The 18,782-nt window shown below is 56.2% G+C and overlaps 1 protein-coding gene across 4 annotated transcripts in view; it reads left to right on the forward strand.

Annotated features, from left to right (window-relative positions):
- The window catches only part of MPRIP (myosin phosphatase Rho interacting protein), a 146,588-nt gene that overhangs the window by 70,896 nt on the left and 56,910 nt on the right, over positions 1–18,782 (forward strand). For all 4 annotated transcript variants that reach the window (XM_028089463.2, XM_028089461.2, XM_028089464.2 and 1 more), the window contains exons 4-5: positions 10,114–10,265; positions 15,341–15,425. In XM_028089463.2, the coding sequence (XP_027945264.1) occupies positions 10,114–10,265; positions 15,341–15,425 (237 nt within the window). The remainder of the gene's footprint in view (positions 1–10,113; positions 10,266–15,340; positions 15,426–18,782) is intronic.

Genomic DNA, 18,782 nt, shown 5'->3' on the forward strand with positions numbered 1-18,782 from the left:
ATGACCTGAGCTGAAGGCAGACATCTAACCGACTGAGCCACCCAGGTGCCCCTCGACACACAAAAGTTCTGAATATTGAGGAAGTCTAGCTTATTCTTTCTTTTGTTGCCTGTGCTTTTGGTGTCATAGCCAAGAAATCATTGTCAAATCCAATGTTACAAAGCTGTTGGCCTTGTCTTCTTCTAAGAGTTGGGTATTTTTTGCTCTTGCGTTCACAAAATTTAGGTCTCTGATTCAGTTTAATTGTGACGTATGGCGTAGTAGGCACTTGGTTCTTGTGGAATCCTGCTGCCGTGCTGATTGGGTGGGTAAGGAAGATAAAGGTATTCATTCCTGTGTTCCCTTGCCCTCAGTCTTAGGAGCAGGGTGAGCCTTGGTCGAGTGGTGATGACTTCCCAAGGAGGGCTGAGGGCCCTCTACTGCTTGCTGGGAGCGTGTGCGTCTTTGCTGTGCAGCCAGTAGGCCAGTCTGGCACAGCAGGTACAAGAAGGAACTTCCTGGCATTGGCAGCAAGTGAAAAAGGTCCTTGTTTTATTCTTTTCTCCCTTAACAAAATAAGTTTAGCCAACCCTAACAAGGCCCCACAAAGGCAGGGAGGTTGGCTGACTGACAAAGCCCCGAGTGGGTCATTTGCACAGCTCCCCTGCACATACTGTGTTGGGCTAAGCAACCCCTCTCCTTTCCGGTCGCTCCCAGGCTACAGCTCCAGTGTAGCTCCCGGTGCTGCTTGGGATTAGCAAATGCTCCCTCATTTGTGGGCCCCTTTCTGCTGAAACCGTGGAAGCCCTGAATGCCCCTGAAAGCCCACCCCGCCCTTGGATGGGGCCAGAGCCGAATCTTGGAAAGGGGACCTCCGAGGTGATAAGTGCTCAGCCATGCCATCTGTGTGAATGCACGTCAGAGCCTGGTAGGTTGAAGGTTAGCTCTGCGGGGCTGGTTGGCGCCAGCTGCCGCAGTAGAGGTCATGTGTTGAGGGAGGTCAGGATTTGGAAAGCTGGGCTTTAGTGCTTGTGCCTGTCTGGGCCTTGGCTTGCACGTCTGAAACGCCGGGCAGAGGGCGGGCAGAGGGCCTGGCCTCAAGCACCTTCCAGGCCTGGGTTGGAGGCAGCAGGCTGTGCGTGTTCTTCCTGCAGGAGCCTGAGTAGAGCCACGTAGGTCTCTCCGAGGGCCTCCCCTGTCAGCCATCACATCTTGATTATTTCTGTACCTGTGTGGTGTTGTGTTTTGTTTGTAAGTATACGAGTAATCGCCTTTTACTGTGGTTACAGGATTGTCCAGGCATCACCATGGTCCAATTTTAGAACATTCTCCTTCCCCCACCCCAGCCAAAGGAACCCTGTACCCCTTACGTATCACCCCTAATCCCCCCCACACACACAACCACTAATCTCCTTTCTGTCTCTATCCAATTACTTGTTCTGGCCATTTCCTGTGAATGGAATTACGCAGTATGGCCACACCACCTCTTGCCTTTCAACTTGATCATCTGCCAGTTGCAACGGTCCTGGCCCCAGGGGTGGTGCTTAGAACCACGCAGGCCCCCGAAGGTCAGGTTCCCTTTCTGGGCCCTGCATCTCCTTCACACCAGCTCCTGCCCCTCATGCACCTCAGACAGTGGAGGATTTGTTACTGTCTCACCTTTGCATGAGGAGCATCCTGCTGTCCACTTAACAAACGGGATTTTGCAAGGGTGGGTATTCCTACTTTAGAAAGGAAACATTTACAATATTTATTATGTTGTATATGTTATAAAATACTTATAAATAAAGCATGTTTACACAGTGAATCTGCAGTATAAACAGAGGGGTTGGCTTGTTTCATATATCATTCAAAAGTATGTGCTAAGGCTCATTATGAAGAGTGCCAGCATATAGGCATATAGAGGAAAATCAAATTCATTTCATCAAGGACCTTACCGTCTACCATGGAGAACAGATGGGCAGGCCTGTAAGTGGGCTCAGGACTACATGCAGGGCTCTTTCCTTCAGAGAGGACAGAGTGACCATCCAGGAAGTAAAGGATGTGAGGCAGACATTTCTGGCAGGAAATGGCTCTTACGGAAGCCAGCCTGTTTATCGGTGGGTCACCTGAGCCTGTGAGGAAGGGGTTCTTGAGAGCCTCAAACCCAGGGTAGAGAGCTTGGGCTTGAGACCGTGGGAGCCACTACGGCACGGCCATGTTTCTGCTCATGAACGGTTCTGGGGCCAGTACGGGCAGCCACAGGGAGGCCGGCCTAGCCCTAGGTTCTAACTGTTGAACAGTGCTGAGGAACCGAGCGCCGTGCCTGGGAGAAGAGAATCCACAGACCTTCCCACTGTGTGCCGGATGCTCCTGCCATGCCTCCCTGAGAACACTCCCAGGTTTGAGGCTCCCATTTCCAACTCGATCTGGATCAGTGGGCAGTGGGATGACAGTAAGTAGGGCAGTAGGAGAGAAGTGGAGGCAACACTCAGACGTGGGCCTGCCTGTGCCTGGGAGCTTATGGGGAGGAAGGCTGGGCCCCAGTGCAGGTGAAGTGTCTAGTGCTCCAAAGAAGGGCAGACACCCCACTTCCCACCCGGCCCCGTTGCAGTGTGGTGGGAAACCAGACCCTGATCTCCCCCAGGGCCTTGAGATAGGGACCGGAGGGCACAGAAAATAAAGGTGACCTGCCCTGCTGCACTTGGGTAAACCCCTCAGTTTGGCCTGTCATTTTCAAGAGCCTGTTGGTAGTCCTCTTGGGCCAGCCGCCGGCCTCCAGTGTGGGCATGGAGGCCTGGCTTTTCCTCCGCTCTCAGGGAGAGGATGACCCATGATGCCTCAACTCCCTCCAGTCCAGCCAGGCCAGCTCGCTCCCTTCACCCTGCTGGCCTCTTCTCTGTCCGCAGGTAGGAGGCACGTGTGCCCAACCCCTTCCTCCCTTTTCCTTGTGGCAAGCATTCAGAGAAAATGTACTGAATAAATTGTCTTCTTCCCACCACCGCCTTGCTTGATGGGGAGGGTGTGTGTGTGTGTGTGTGTGTGTGTGTGTGTGCACGCACACGCGCGCGTGCGCACTGAGAAACAGCAGGGGAAGCAGCCTGAGTTGTGTGCCAACCTTGAGCCCTCACTCTATGTGAACAGTATCCTCTCTAGTCTCATGGCAACTCTGTGAGGTGAGGGATTTCTTTTATTGTGGTAAAATATACATAACCAAAAAACTGCTGTGTTAACCACTTTAAAGGGTACAATTCAGGGGCATTTAGTACATTTGTAATGTTGTGCAATCATCACCACTGTCTAGTTCCAGAACTTTCTCATCATTCCAAATGGAAATCTCATACCCATTAAGCAGTCACTCCTCATTCCCCACTTGCCCACTCATCCCCTAGCAACCATTAATCTGCTCTCTGTCTCTGTGAATTTGCCATTCTGGATATTTCATCAAAACTGAATCATACAATGTTTGTCCTTTTGTCTCTGGCTTCTTTCACTTAGCGTCATGTTTTCATCTTCGTTGAAAGTGTGTGTCAGTGTTTCATTCTTCTTACGGCCGAATACCATTCTGTTGTATGGCTAAGACCACATTTTGTTTATCCATGCGTCCATTTTTTTTTAAAGATTTATTTATTTTAGGGAGAGAGCGCGAGGCGGGGGTGCAGAGGGGAAGGAGAAAGAATCTCAAGCAGAGTCCCCGCTGAGTGATGGAGCCCAACGCCGGGCTCTGTCCCATGACCCTGAGATCACGACCTGAGCCAAAGCTGCGAGCTGGGCTCTCAACTGACTGAGTGCCATCCATGCATCCATTGGTGGACATTTAGGCTGTTTCTACCTTTTGGCCATTGTGAATAGTGCTGCTACAAACATTTGTGCACAAGTTTTGTTCAAACACCTCTTTTCAGTTCTTTGGGGTGTAAACCTAGGAGCAGAATTGCTGAGTCCTATGATAACTCCATGTTTAACTTTTTGAGGAGCCTCCAGACTGTTGTCCATAGCAGCTGCTCCATTTTGCATTTGAAGTAAAGGATATTGTTCCTCCCATTTTACCCTTGTAGAAGCTGAAGCTTAAACTTTGCAGCTTGCCCAAGGTGACTTACATGGTGATTGGCAGAGCTAGGATTCTGTTCTGAGGGTGGTGTGCCCTTGGCTCGTGGGCTCTGGAAACGTAAAGCCCAGAGGCTACATTAGATCTTTGAGCCTTTGTGGGGAAGAAGGGGCTGGGAGCGCAGTCATGTTTGGCTCCCCCGCCCTGGGGTGATGGGTCCACAGGTGACAGGTTCTCCACACCGTAGCCCCCAGCATGGCTGGCCCAGCCTTCTCCTGCGGGCAGAGCTGCAGCAGTTAGGGTTCATGTTGGAGTCCTAAAGGGCAGGAAGGGGTGCGGAATCACAGCTTCCTCCAGATGAGGCCATGTGAGATCACAGACACAGACCTGTGCGGCTAGCGGCTCTGGTGTAGGGGATGGGTGTGAAACTGCCCAGTAAACCACAAGGACTGTAGGATCCAAGGGAGGCTGACCACACGCCTGGGCAGGGGACTTTGCTGGCTTCGTCCTGTGCAAGGAATGAGAGGAAAGAAGTTCTGCCTGGCGGACATCTATGGCAGCTTCTTGTCCATCCCCCGCTGCCCTGAGGCTCCCGCTGAGGTTGGAGGAAGGCTTCTCTGAGCCGCCAGAGGGGCTAGCAGGGGCTTTTGCTCACTCCGATTCTGGGTGGTTTCGTGGATATGTCTCAAGACTTCCTTTTCCATGGGTCTTTCCAAGTTTTCTCTGCGAACTTGGACTCTGAGGGTATCTGTCTAAAGGGAGCTGCTCACTGGGGAGTACTGTGGCCTTGGAGGGCAGAGAATCAGGTGGCCTGCTCTACACCTGGATGGCATGTGGTGTCCACCTCTCGAGAGAGGGACTCCTGATTTGTTAGACTCGGGACTCTGTGAGCAGTTTGGTAGTAGCAGGAAGAGCCAGAGACAGTCTCTGTGATCGTGACCAGCACGTGTTCCTGTCAGGGCATGGGGTTCCAGGGGTGCCCGAGATGGGGTGCAGTACTCACCCAGCAAAGCTCCCCAAGGGCCACCTTCCTGCCGTAGGAAATTCCAGTCTAACCTCCTTAATCCCCAAGAAAGGATGTATGTGGTCTCTCCCTGGGCCTGGCTCAGGTGGCCTAACCAAGCCTCCAGCGTGGCTGCCCGGCAGGCCTCTGTCCGGGAGCTTATGGGAGCCATTATCCTCCCCTCTGGGGAGGGCAGGGGAGATCATGTTCCTGCGTAGGCCCTGTCTGAGCTTGCCCATCAACAGGTCCTGCAGTCACCCGGGGCCACACTTGACCTGGGTGACCCCACTGGGTTCCAGGTCCCTTTACCACTCTGAGCCCCACTTGCAAGCCCGTCGGAGTGCCTTCCTCCTGAGGCTGTCGTCAGGGTGAACCTATAAGTACTTCTCCGGAGCCGTGCCTGACCGTAGAAGACGGTTAGGATTATTCTTGCTACAGTGGCTCCCGCTGCAAGGGAGAGTCTTCTCGTCCTACCTGGAGCATACTCACCCCTACTTGTGGCCGTGTGCAGAGGTGCTGGCTGACTGCTGACACCAAGTAGCACTGCTTCTCCTCCTCCTCAGGTGGGTCGTGGGGAGTGTGATGGAGCGATAATACAGAACACAGGACACGGAGTAAAAGCGTTCCCTAATTTTTCATTCTGTGTGTGTGTACGTGCCCATACACCTGTCCTTCCCAGCGCGGAATGCGTGGTTCTCTGTCAGTCGTGGGCAGATAGGTTTGAAATACACAAACTGTTGCAGGACCTGCAGTGCACTGGGTTGGCCTTCACGTTGAAAGGCACTTTTGACCTTGAGATTTTGTGAGCACCTCTTTGCGCTGGGGGAAAGCCTTTGTTTCTGTGGGTCTCTGTTCTCCCATCTGATTGGAGAAGTGGGGCATAAGATGGAGTATTTCCATTCTATCCCAGTCTTGCCTGGGCTCTGGTAGTAGAAGCCCAGCTGCCTGGAGGGAGGCCCCCGATAGCTCGAAATGGCCCCTCTTGGTCCTTCTGGCTTACTTCCCTCTTCTTTCTCCGTGGCTCGTAGAAGCTCACCTTCCCAAACTTCCCGGATCCAACAAGAAGTGGAGGCTACCTGTTTTCCCTACAGTGCACCTGCTTGGTCCAGGGATGGGGCTGGAGGTTGTCCAGGTGGTGAGGCTGCTGTGGGAGGATCTTCTGAAGCAAACCTCTGACAGGTGGCCACCTGCAGTGGGCAAAGGTTCCCTTGGCCTTTTGTGGGCCAGTGGGCAGATGACGGGAGGGCTGGGTTCTCAGCAGCACGTGGTGACATCCCTGGAGAGAGGCCCTTGTCTTAGTCCTCGTCTTAGCCCTTAGTCTTCGGCCTTGGGATTCGTTGACACCAGTGCAGCCCTACCGTCTTAGCAGGTGTGGTGTGGAGACCAGAAGAGGACTGGAGACCCCCAGAAGGCTAGAGGGCCGTCTGGTGACATTGCTGGCTGAGGACTTAACCCATAACTTGGCAACATAACAGAGTTGGGTGGCCTGCAGACAGCCATCCCTTTTTTGGAATCAAGCAAAACTAGGTGCCACTCAGCCTGGTAGGAGTCCTGGATTGCTAACCTCTGGAGGTGCAGAATGAGAGCAGGGAGCGTGTCAGATGGAGCCGGCCTCCCTGCTGACGGTATTGGGCTGAGGGGTTCCCTCTGGCTGGAGTTGGATTGCAGCCTAGATATCTGCCCTCGCTCTCCAAGCGCAGGGTCTGGCCTAGTCAGGAGTTGGGTTGTCAAAGATCTCTTCTCTCCTCCGTGCTGAGAATGCAGATGGGTACGGCCTGCTCCTGCCCTGAGGTGGGGAGGGCCACGGCTGGGCCCTCGGTTGAATCTGCCCGGGCTCTGGGTGCAAGAGCTGTGGCTGAGTGCCGACTAGTCAAGGGGCGAGTGGGGGTGGCGTGGCGGTGTCGGCAGCCTCAGAGGGGTGCGGGAGTAGTCATGAGAGGACGCACTGGCCGGGGCCTGGCCTTCAGTGCCCACCTAGGACAGTGAGCCGCTTGGTGGCAGGCGGCGCTGGCACTGGTGGGGCCTCTTCCCGCACGTGGCACTTTTGAGGCTGAGGAGGAACTGTTTGCACAGTGCTTGCCAAGTGCCAACCTGGGTTAGTTTTCCGGTTCTCCCTTCTTTTCTGACCGCCGTCGACTCTGCTCCCTTTTTTCCTCATATGTAACGGGATTAGCTAATGCCCGCCTCGTGAGTAATGTTTAAGGAGGCATGAAAGAGGGTGACACACAGGTAGTAAATAAGTGGTCATTTCATGCAGCTGTTAGGTCTTTGCCTTTTTTAAAGCTCTTCTGGAAGGAGGTAGGGACCTCATTTTGCACACATAAAAAACTGAGGTCCACAGAGATTGTCGGAAGTCTTAGGGCATGGTTGGTGACTAGGTCCCATGACGGCGTTCAGCTGCAGGGTTAGCTGGGAAATCTCGTCAGTAGCTGGTTTCCATGTGTCCGGCAAACACAGTTACTGTGCCTGAGGGAATGGTGAGCAGGTTCATGACCCCGAACCCTGGAACAGTAGTTTCTAAAGACGAGCACGTGCCTTCAGATGGCCCACTAGAGAGTATAGTGAGAAGAAAGTATTACAACCTCTGTTGGTGTGTTTTATTGTCCCCGTTTAGCTTTCCTTTGTGTGTGTTATAGTTTATAAGGCGTTGGCACAGTGGCACAGGTAGATAACTTATCGTGTCCACGCATCCATGTGTCACAGGTGGGCTTACACTGGCAGCTGTGACACCCATGAGTCCAAGCATGGGGGAGGAGGTTGCATCAAGGACACAGGAGGAAAAGTCACCTTGGAAAAGCTCCTCTGCTGTCTCCTCTCCCCTCTCGGCTCTGTGGTCCTGCTCATGGCCCTAATCCTCACGGTGGTCCACAGCATCAGTGTCCTTGTTTCATTTACCAGAGGACCCACCCCAGAGAATCCATGAGCCTTGTCAGTACCAACAGGGAGCGTGTGCTGCTGCGTGGGGTAGGCTGAGCTGAGAGAGCAGAAGTCACCACCCCTAGTTTGCCCAAAGAGGGTTCAGATGGGGCAGTGGCATGACATCAGAGAAGAGCTGGGATTAGAAATCCTGAAGAGTGGAGGGGCTGAAACTGGAACAAGGCGGGGTGGGGAAGCCTAGAAGGATCCTGCGGGCCCTGCCCTGGGTTGGAGGGGTGCGCTCTTGAAACTGCAGCGCTCATCTGGAGAGGGGGACTCAACCCCTACATGCTTATGGGTCTCTCCAGCCAGAAGACCAGTGCACGGGTCCCAGGCCTCCTCCCTTGCTCACTGCTCCTGAAGAACCCCCTTGGTTGGTCGTAGGATAACCCACCAAGCCCCCCCCCCCCGCCCCCCAGCTCGAGGACTCTCCAGGAGGGCCCGGGAGAGATACTACAGGGCTGCTGTACTAGGAAGAGCACTGGTCTTAGTATGCATGTGGCCCACCGTCAGAAGTGGGACTGTGGTCCTTCCTCCGGTCCCCACCTGAAGTCAGAGGCCTCCCTGTGAGCTCACAGCTGGCTCTCCTGCCCTGCCACCTCCATTCTGAGCTGAGCCCAGATAGTCCATAAGGAAAGGCTTCTCAGAGCTGGGAACCTTACTTCTTCCCCCTCCAGTGCACCAGAGAGCCGGCAGCTGTGCTGGGTGAGGGCTCTGGAACGCAGCGCTCCTCTGGTCTGGCTTCTGTAGCTGGGTACCAGCAGATGAGGAGGGAGCTGGCAGTGCGTCAGAAATGCTGGTGGGTTGGCCTGGAAAGTACCAGGAAGCTCATATGCGCTCAAGCTGGAGGGGGTCCAGGAGCTTCCCGCTTCCTCTCGTTTGACAGATGAAGAAGGGTTTCCAGGAGCGGGTATAGTTGGTCTGAGCTTGGCATCCACACCGGACCCAGCATCCTGACCTTCAGACCAGGCCTCTTCCCCATGCCTGGCAACAGGGAGCTTGCAGCTGGACAGGAGTAGGACCTACCCTCAGAGCTTTAGGAGGGAGGCACCTGATAAAGGAACCCTAGCTGGCCACCATTCGCTTTTTCTCCTCCTGCTGTTTCGTCAGGAACCCAACTAAGGAAGCGCCGAGTCCTTGGGGGGCGCTCAGTACGGAAGCTGGCAGCTGCCCCGAAAGTGGGGGCAGCCTCCACACCTCATGCCCCACACCACCGGGGGTCCTGGCCAAGGCTTTCCTCCCTGTGAGAGCCACCAGAAAGGCGCATTAAGGTAGTGCCTTGCCTGACTCCAGGCCAGGAGCTCTTTGCCCTTGGTATGGTGACAGCCATGGAGCCTCATTTCCCGCCCAAAAGTGCTTCCTGTTTGGGGGGAGGGTGAGAGGCCAGAGGATGCAGGGCTAACAGATCATCTTTAGGAAGGTTCTCCTTGCTGACCCTCACCCCAGTAGGAATCTCTTAATGCCTTCTTTGCTTGTTCTTGGTGTTCTTTTCCTCATTTCAGTGTCTTAACGGTGTCAGAAAAGGAAAAAAGCTATTATTTGTTGTTTCGGCGCTGGCCAGGCAGCCTCACGGGCAGTCCTGGAAGGTGGCGGGGGGGTCACCTGCCCCGAGCAGGCTTGGCCTACCTTTAAAGCATTGATGATATATGTGTGGCTCCAGCCTGCCAGCCCCACAGCCCGCCTTTCAGGATGTGGCTTCTCTCCGGCTCCCTCCTTGCCTCTAAAAATAACCTTGCTATTTTGGAACCATCTCCTCTGGAGCTTTTTCTCACTGCTCTCTTGGATCAGTAACCCCTGTGAGACCAGACTCTTGGCTGCCTCTGTTCTCCCAGCTGTCCTTACGGAGCTGTCCCCTTCCTGTCTCTCTCCCTTCCCCCAGTACCAGCTGGGATCTTGTTCTCCAGCTAGGAAGGAATGTCCAGCTGGGTGTCCTCCGAGAAGAGCAGGCCTGTCACCTCTCCTCCCTGGGATGGGTAGGGAGGAAGTGGGGCCATGAGGGTGGGGGTGAAGCAGAGCACCACCCTTTGCCTCTGTTGTAATTGGGGATCCACACAGCTGCAAGAGGTTCAGGTGCCTGTTGAAGGGACAAGGGCCGGGAGGGCCTGGGGATATGGGGACCGTCCATGCTGCCTTACTCTGGCCCATGAGTGCTGGCCTCTGCGTAACTCCCTGCCCCGTCTTCTTCTTGCAGCCCACAACCCTGCCTCAGGGCACCATCAACATGAACCAGTGCACAGACGTGGTGGATGGGGAGGGCCGGACAGGCCAGAAGTTCTCCCTGTGCATTCTGACCCCTGAGAAGGAGCATTTCATCCGGGCAGAAACCAAGGAGATCATCAGTGGGTGAGTCTGCCCTGGGCATTTTGGGAGGAGGCACCCCTGCCTACCAGCAGGTTCTTGGACCAGTTCCTTTTGGCACAAATTGGGCAATATCGCCATCACTTTCTTCCCCAAGCGTGTCCCCTCTTCTGAGTCCCTCTCTCTCTTCACAGCGCCACCATGTGCCCAATCACCACACCAGAAACTGGCCTCACCCTCCACCTGTCTTTCCGTCATCCCCACATGCACATAACTCTCCCCATGTCCCATTTCCCTGGGGGCCTCCCTCTGCTGGCGCTGCCCCACTTCCAGGGCTGCCTCGGCCTCCTTCAGCCTCTCATTGGTCTCCCCACCTCCATTCTCACCCCTCCACCTGTGTATCACTTGAGCACAAGGGTTTCGGTCCCCAGAGCCCATCTGACCTTGCCTCTCTCCTGCCTGAAGCCCCATCACCTGGGAGTCAAGTCCAAGTTCCTTGGCTGGCCTCAGGAGGCCCCTTCTCAGCCCTCCAGCCTCGCTCCCGCCACCCTTGTGTTCCTCAGCACTGAGCTGCTTGTCACCGCACATCCCCGGGCTGCCCACCAGCTCCGTGCCTTCACTGCTACCCTGCCTTCAGTCTGGAATGACCCCTCCTTCCTTGAGGCTGTTAAAGTCAGCCTGAATGTCCACCCTTCCAGGAAACCTGCCCCCCTGAGGCACTGGGCACCATCAGGTGGCTCTTTGTGTCTGGGTGCACATCTGGCCTCCTGTAGCCAGCAGTAGGCCCTTGACGGTCGGGGGCCGTGTTTCATTCCTCGTTCTCAGGGCCTGCACACAGCACTCACTCCAGGTCCGCTGTACGCACTGCCCTTCTTTGTCCAGGTGGAAAGAATAGACAGTCTCTGAGTCACACCCCTGCCCTGGCCATGCCCTGATCGGAGGCTTAGGGGAAGCCCTGGGAGGTGGAAGGGGGCCCAAGTTTCCAGGTAGCTGACAGTCTGGGCGAGCAGAGCTCTGTGCTCCTGAGCTCATGCAGTGTGTGCCTTCCAGGAGTCCTTGCTCCTGGGGCGCCTGTTACCAGCTCTGTGTGACCTAGCCACACAGTCCGTGCGTCGTGAGCAGGCTCAGCAAACCCGGCCAGGAGCTCAGGCGCTGGATCTTGGAGAATCCCATTGGTCCTTCGAGGCTGAGAAAGCTTTGAGAGAAAGTGAATTGGGGAGTGGGGGGGCGGAGCTAGGGATACTGGGCGGATTATTGTAGTGCAGAGGGGAGGGAACTAGAAGGTGAAGGCTTTTGGTTTCAACAAGTAAAAAGACTTGGAATACTGGCTGAGCTTCAGGATCTCAGGCCGAGGCTGCTCGCTGTGTGAGGAAGCAGGAACAGTGGTCAGAAGGTCCCCAGGTTTTGCCGAGTTCAGAAGTTCAAATCCACTCTGTCAGGCTGGAGCTGAGGGCCAGAGCTGCCCTGCACAGTGACCAGCGGACCCTCTGCTGGGGGTGCCAGCTCACCCTGAGTCCTTCTTCCTTGGAGAGAGGCAGGTTTGCATTTTTAATTCCTAGGGGCGAACAGCAGGACCACTTTGGCTCTCCCTCTCTCTGGTCTTAATTCTAGAACCATATGGTTTAGGGGTGTAGAGGGCTCAGGGAGCCTGGACGGCTCAGTCAGAAAAGCATAGGACTCTTGATTTCCGGAACATGGGTTCGAGCCCCACATTGGGTGTAGAGATTACTAAAAAATAAAACTTAAAAAAAATAGAGAGAGAGGGCTTTTACAGAGCCCCTCATTCTACAGTTGGGAGACTGAAGCTATGGAAATGCGAGGACCTTGAACAAGGGACTGCAGGCATGAGGTACAGCACGGAACTGCTTGCTCCTCCCGGCTCATGCTTGCTGCTGCGGCCCTGTCTGGCAGGCACACCTGTACCGAGGTGCCACTGCCCTGCGGGAGGCCCTGGGGGAGAGCTAGCCCTCCCCTTGGGAGCTAGGTCTCATGGAGGATCCTGATTAGCACAAGGGATGGGAAGGGGTGTCCAGGGTTCCCAGGACAGGCTGGGGCATGTGTGAGCTGGGGGACCAGGTCAGTGATGTCATGGTCTGCCACATGGCATGAGGAAACTCACAGCTGACGGTGCCTCTGTCGGGTGGCCCAAATCCTACCATCAGGCACCTGCCACAGGCCAGGGGACCGCTTGTCCTGATCCCCTCTCCTAAGGTCACTGCACGTACAGAGGCGGGGGACTGCCTTTCCTGTGCAGCTTGAGTAGACAAGGTCATTGGTGGACCAAGATACCAGATGGGTGTGTTCTCTGGGTCCTGCATGTAGGCTGGGCCATCCAGGTTTGTGCGGTGGCTCAGGAGCATACCCGGCCCTTTCCCCCGTCCTCATCCTGGGGCTGGGCCTAGCTCATCCCTGCCCAGTAGGCAGGGTTTGCACCATGACAACCTGTCCCTGGGCCCCTGCAGCCCCTCCAGTGGCCCCCAGCAGCAGCTTGTCTTCACCACCCACTGGTACACTAGGCCTCCTTTAGGGAGTCAGGTGGGGTAAGTGTGCCCTGGGTACAGACTTCTGCCTCCATCTTCTCTCCCTCCTCTGCCTCGCGCCTTTGTGGACAGATGCCTCCCTTGGTGTCCTCACCACCTGGCACAGCTCCTTTGCCAGATAATCTTACCTGTGGGCTCTTAGACCCCGAGGTGGGGGTAAGTACCCAGCTCCCTAATGAGGTACAAACTTCCTCTGGGCTGACTTAGAGCAGGGGTAGTTGGGGACAGTCCATCCAGACTTCTTTCTGGAGTCTTTTCTGAAGAGAGGCCTCTGGGCTGCCTGAGGCATCTCTCCCAGAGCTGGGCGGAGAGAGTTGGCAGTTCTCTTTTCTCAGGGCTCTCGTGCCAGGACGGGCCTTCAGGATGTTTGGGGCACAACTTAGCACAGCTCTTTTAGAGGAGGTGGGATGTGTGCAGGAGTTGGCGGGGTGGGGGAGAAGCGCTTTCCCCCTTCTCTGTGCCCCTACCTCTCAGTTCTGCCCCCCTCGGTCTCACTCATCCTGGCTCTGCCGTCAGAGCTGGGGACCCCACTCCACCATATCCTGGCACTCACTTCCTCCACGGATCCCGTGTCCACATTCGCCCCTGGCCTCTCTTCCCTGGGTGTATTTTACATGGTAACACATCCAAATGACATTATACGCTTCCTGCTGGGCTTCCGTGAGAAATGCGAGTGCAGGGGATACATTCCGTCATCTGTCCCAGGCCAGCCCCAGCCCGCCCCTGCCTGTGCTCAGCCCCCGAGTCTCCAGCTGTCTTCGGGCCGGTGCAGGAGCTCGCCGAGCTCCGTTCAGTCAGCAGTGCAACGGCGGGGCAGATCTCTTCCCTCGGGGCCCTGTCGTGCAGGCTTGCCGCTTTGCCTGCTTGTCCGTGTCGCCACGAACAGCAGCACACGGCCATTGTGCACCTGCCTGTCACACTCCCCGTGCTCCTGAGGCCCCGGAGGACGAGGTGACTTTGTGAAGCAATCTCTCCTCAGTAAAGCTCTTAAGAGGGACCGTCTGCAGACACAGCTTGCTGGTGTCAGCCCTTGTGGCAGGCTGGAAGGCAAGTCTTTTAACTCCGCAAGCATGTGAGTTCCTCAGATGACACGACTGAGGCCCTGAGGGTCTGCTCATCTGCCAGCCTTGCAGACACAGTCATGCCTCTTTTCTTTCTTTGGGGCCACAGAGGAGTGACCCACAGGACCTGGGCCTCAGGTCTCGGTGGTGCCGGCAGTGGTTCGTGCTCTCAGCAGATACTGAATGACCTGCTCAAAGCTGAGTGGGGCTCAGCCCACATGCTGTGATCCCCACACCCAAGCCCACTTCCCCAGCTGCAGCTCGCAACAGCACAACCAGCATACCCTCCTGAGGCTGTCCTAGAAAGGTCACTGACTGTGACTGACCTCCCTCCCTCCACCCCACATTAAAGAAGCACCTCTGAGAGCTGAAGACGTGAGCCCTCCCTCCCGATGCAGGCTCGAATGCTGGTGGTGTCCGCAGCCCCCAGCCAGGGTGCTGGCCGCGCAGGCTCTGCCCCACGTTGCAGCTCAGCCGCCGCCGCCAGGCCCAGGGTGGCAGCAGGCCCAGCACAGACCCTCATGTTCTGGGGAGAAGGGGACCAGAGGCTCCTGCAGTACCTTCCCCTCTGCAGAGAGCATCCTTCACCACCAGGCCCCTCCTGTCTTGCACTCCTCCTGTTCCCCTCATCCAACCCTCCCAGATGTTAATGAAGCTTGAGTGAGGCAAGCAGTGGACATGTCATGGCTTCCTCTGCCCCCTGGTTTCAGAGATGAGGAGACTGAAGCCCACAGGGGCAGGAAGCCACCCAGGGTCGTGGGTAGAGGGTGGCAGAGCCAGATCTGTATCAGGCCTCCTGCCGTCAGCTGCTGCTCTTCCCATGCTCCCCTACTGCCTTCCCTGCTCCTGGTCTGGAGTGGACCTTCCAACATGTGGGCCTTGGAGTGGGTCCCTGGGCAGCTCTGCTGGACCTTCCCCAAAGCCAAGGTGCCCAGAGCCCTCAGTGTGCAGGTGGGGCCCAGAGGTGAATGAATGGGTCTAGCTCCGGAAGTGACCCGTCGCAGAGAACTTTGGTAGCACAACTGCTGGTTTCCTGCCTCCAGAGCCCTAAATGATACCCAGTAGCAGCCCATCTGTGCATTAGCCAAATCTACCATGGGAGAACAATTTTAAAGCCAGGTCTAAGCCCTGAAGATGGGGTCAGTGATGGAAACCATGATGTGCTCTGCACTCTGACGCCTGTGGTCAGGCCTGCCACTCCAGCAGAGTGAAGCACTCTGCATGCCTGGGCCGGCCACAGGGCCCTCTCCACCTGCACTGTGGTCATTGTGGGGTCAGCATCTGGGCCTGCTCCCAGCACAGCCTGTGCTTGTCCTGGGCTCCACTGTTGGCACTTCCCCAGCGGTGGCAGTCTCAAGTCTGGGTCATGCTCTGCCCTGCTCAGCTACCCAGAGACCTGGCCACTCGGTGGGCGCCCCCAAGTAGGAAGCATTGGGCCTGGAGCCTAGACCACCCGATAAGGTTCCTAGGCCCTGAGCACAGAGGTCTGATCCAGTGCTCTCTCCTCTTCTCTCCCCAGATGGCTAGAGATGCTCATGGTCTATCCCAGGACCAATAAGCAGAACCAAAAGAAGAAGCGGAAGGTGGAGCCTCCCACACCACAGGTAGGCAAAGTCATGTCCCATCAGTGGAGCTGGGATGAAGTGAGAGCTCCCCAGAAGGTTAGAAGACTTCAGAACCCAGCCTAAAATTAGGGGTGAGAAAAAGAATACAGATGGGGCTGAAGTGGTCATCAGCCCTGCATGGTCTCTCCTTTCCTCCCGCGGTCTGTGGGCTATAACCTGCATGCTCGTCTCCAAGCCACAGGGCAGGACCCTCCACAGGATAGGGTGGCTTTACTCATATGCTCTGGGGCCGCCCCAGGAGGTTTCCAGTGAGTGAGCCGGCGCCCAGCAGCGGTATTCCAGCATGTGTCCCTTCCCTGGCTGTCCTGCTAGCTGCTGGGGAGCAAAGGGCATGCTTGGAGGGGCTGCTTGTGTACATGCATAGCCTCGTGCAGGCAGGGAGGAGTCTAGTGTGTCCTGGCTGAGTGAGGAGCTCTCAGCGGATCCTTTTCCTGCTCCGGGTTTGACCATAAATGGAAAAAACGGGCAAGACCTTGACTTTTGTGCCCCTGCCCTAACTCCCATTTGACCAGAGTTGAGAGGTGGCTTGGATAGGTCCCACCAGGTCCAGTCCTTCCCCAAAGGCCACTCTCCTACTCGTCTGCGGGGACACGGGGCACCCAGAAGGGCTCTGCACCTTCCTGCCATGCTCCTCACGCTCCCGGGGCCCCGGTGGATTGAATTAACATTTCTGAGCCTCCTTGAACTGCTTTACAGAATGGGCCTTACAGAATAACAGCATTTAGACTAGTTCTGCGTTTCTATAGTGATGCCTTGGAAGCAGTGCTGGAGCAGAGCTCCTGCCTCCAAATCAGGCAAGTGCATGTGCAGTAGACACGTTTTGGGATCTAGTTACAGGATTATTGTGCACATGGAAGGAAGCACCGAGCCCTTGATGGGTGCTCAGCAAATGCTCCTCTCTGTTCCAAACTTCAGTGTTACCAAGTGCTTTGCCTTGCCTGATTGAAGCTCACAGCAACTCCAAGAGTGAGCAGGATGGGAATCGGGGTCCCTTGGGCACCTTGTAAGGCCCAGAGTCTGGCAGGGAGCTAGCCCATGACAGAACCTTAGCGCCCCCCCCTCCCTGGGGCTCAGCAGTCCTTACTTGCAGCTCTCTGCTTCACCGAGTGGTAGAGGTCTGCCTGGGCAGGACTGGGAGGTGTGTGCTGGCCTGGGTACCCATGCCCCCCCCCGCCGCCGCCGCCCTGCCTCACCCCCCACAGGCCCTGATGGAGTGCAGCCCTGGGCCTGCTCTCATCTGATGGTCATTGTTTGCCCTCTGTCCACCCTCCCCAAGGGGAGCCTCAGGCCAGCATCCCCTGGAAAGTAGTGTATCTGGCAAGAAGTCAGCAAAATGCAATCAGAGACCTTCCTGGAGACTGAAAGTAGGGCTTCCTGCTGGCGAACCGCAGATATACACACAAATCCCCCAACGCTGCCCAGTTTGAGAGAAAAATCCCAGGCAGAATAACAGCGTTTAGGCTAGCTCTGCATTTCTATAGTGATGCCTCGGAAGCAGTGCTGGAGCAGAGCTCCTGCCTCCAAATCAGGCAAATGCATGTACAGTAGACACGTTCAGCCCAGATCAGGGCATTTGGTTGTGTCCTTCCTGCCTGCCCTCTCCCCTCCCGCCAGATACTGCTGGCCATGGCCAAGCTTCACTGCTTCACGGGATCACAGGGTAGGGAGATCACCCACTTCTCTGAGGGTCTCTCAGAGCCCAGGTGTCCCGGCCTGCTCTGCTCTTTCCTTCTGTGCCCGGCAGAAGTCAGCCTGGCAGGACTCTTCCTTCTGTCCCTTGCTCCCAAGAACATCACATTTGATTCCACTGGTTTCTGGAAGCTGTGAACTTTCATCTGGGGCCCATCTCCCTGTGACTCAGTCTCATGAGGTCATGCAGGGTCTCTCCAGAGAGGAGTGGGGGATCTCTGGGCAGGCTTCCCTTCCACAGCCTGACGCTGAAGGTGTTTGGGTGCCCCAAATGGAGCAGGGAGGGAAGCCAAAAGCCTTCGGGGCCCCTGTAGAGGCAGGAACCCAAGACCCTGTATCTGGCCTCATTCCTCTGTGGCCGGAGAGAGTCTCAGATAAAACCAGCGGGGATTGGGAAGTATTGCTGTGCTGTACCCTGCCCTCCGGCAACTCAGGCAGCAGAGCCCACAGGGTCCCACTCGGACAAGGATGTCTCCAGCAGTTGGGAGTTCCGGCCGTGGGGAGTACAGTCACTGAGTGGTTTTCCAAGAGCATCAGAGAGAGACCCAAGCAGGCCCTGAGGGAGGAAGCGGATCAGGCTGCAGGGTGAGCAGATAGCCTCTAGGCTGGCGGCTGGGGTCCCAGCAGAGCCCAAGGCAGCAAGGAGACGGGCTGGCCCTGGCCAGGACCTCTGAGGCCTGAGAGGTGTGGGTTCCAGGAGCTGCTGTTTAGCCCCTGTTCACCCCAAGAGGAAGGACTTTTCCTGATACTGAGATGCCTAGACAGAAGGGGTAATATCCACTCTGGATATGGCTAGGATAGGAAGGATGGAGATCTTACCACCCTCTCCCCAAACCCCAAACCTGGGACTCTGGCAAGGCCAGGGCTCGCGTGTCTCCCCTGCCAGGTGTGTGGGTTGGGAGGCTTGGTTCATTAGGTGGAGCTCTGGAATGCTGGTTCCTCCTGTCTCCCCAAGCCCCCAGGCTCTTGGCCCTTACTTCTCGGCCTGTAAAACAACAGACCTCAGTGTGAGCAGAGGCATGCCAGGACCAATGTCCCTCCTGGTCCAGTATACTGTTCCTCTCAGGCCCACACGTGTGTCGTGAGTTGCTCCCTCTTCTCCAGTGTCGTGTTTTCTGCTTGGGTGCCTGCTGCTACACCCACTCCAGGTCCTGTCCCTCCTTCTCGTTGGGCCCCTGCTCAGCTACTATGCCCGGGAAGTAGAAAGGAAGGCTTTCTATAAACCCCCTCTAGAGAGCATGCCGCATGCAGAGGCTGCAGCGGCCAGTTGGCCCGGGCCTGCCTTCCTGCCCTGTGTCCTCTTTCCTCCCTGCTTTGAAAACCCTTTCTGAGCAACCAGATAAATAGCACAGACCTCATCATAGCATGGAAGCATTGACTGCCCTGAGCAGTGCAGGTATCCCGACCCTGCAGGGACTAGCACGTAGGGGACCTGGCACTTCTTCCTCCTTCCTCTCCCGTGGGCACCCCTGGTCTGTGTCGTTGTGAACCCCAGCCACAGCGGTGACAGTGTGGGGAGCAGAGGCAGTGTCGCATAGTGCCTGTGCCAAGTCTTACTCACCACACATCTGCTTTGGAGAAGAGAAGCAACTTTACCCAGAGATCAGGCTTCCCTGTACCACCCACCCACCCCCTCTCCTGGAAGCC

This window comes from Eumetopias jubatus, unplaced genomic scaffold (genome assembly GCF_037043125.1).
Source record: "Eumetopias jubatus isolate StellerSeaLion01/CBP00866 unplaced genomic scaffold, mEumJub1_p1.0 scaffold_10, whole genome shotgun sequence".
NCBI classification, from domain to species: domain Eukaryota; kingdom Metazoa; phylum Chordata; class Mammalia; order Carnivora; family Otariidae; genus Eumetopias; species Eumetopias jubatus.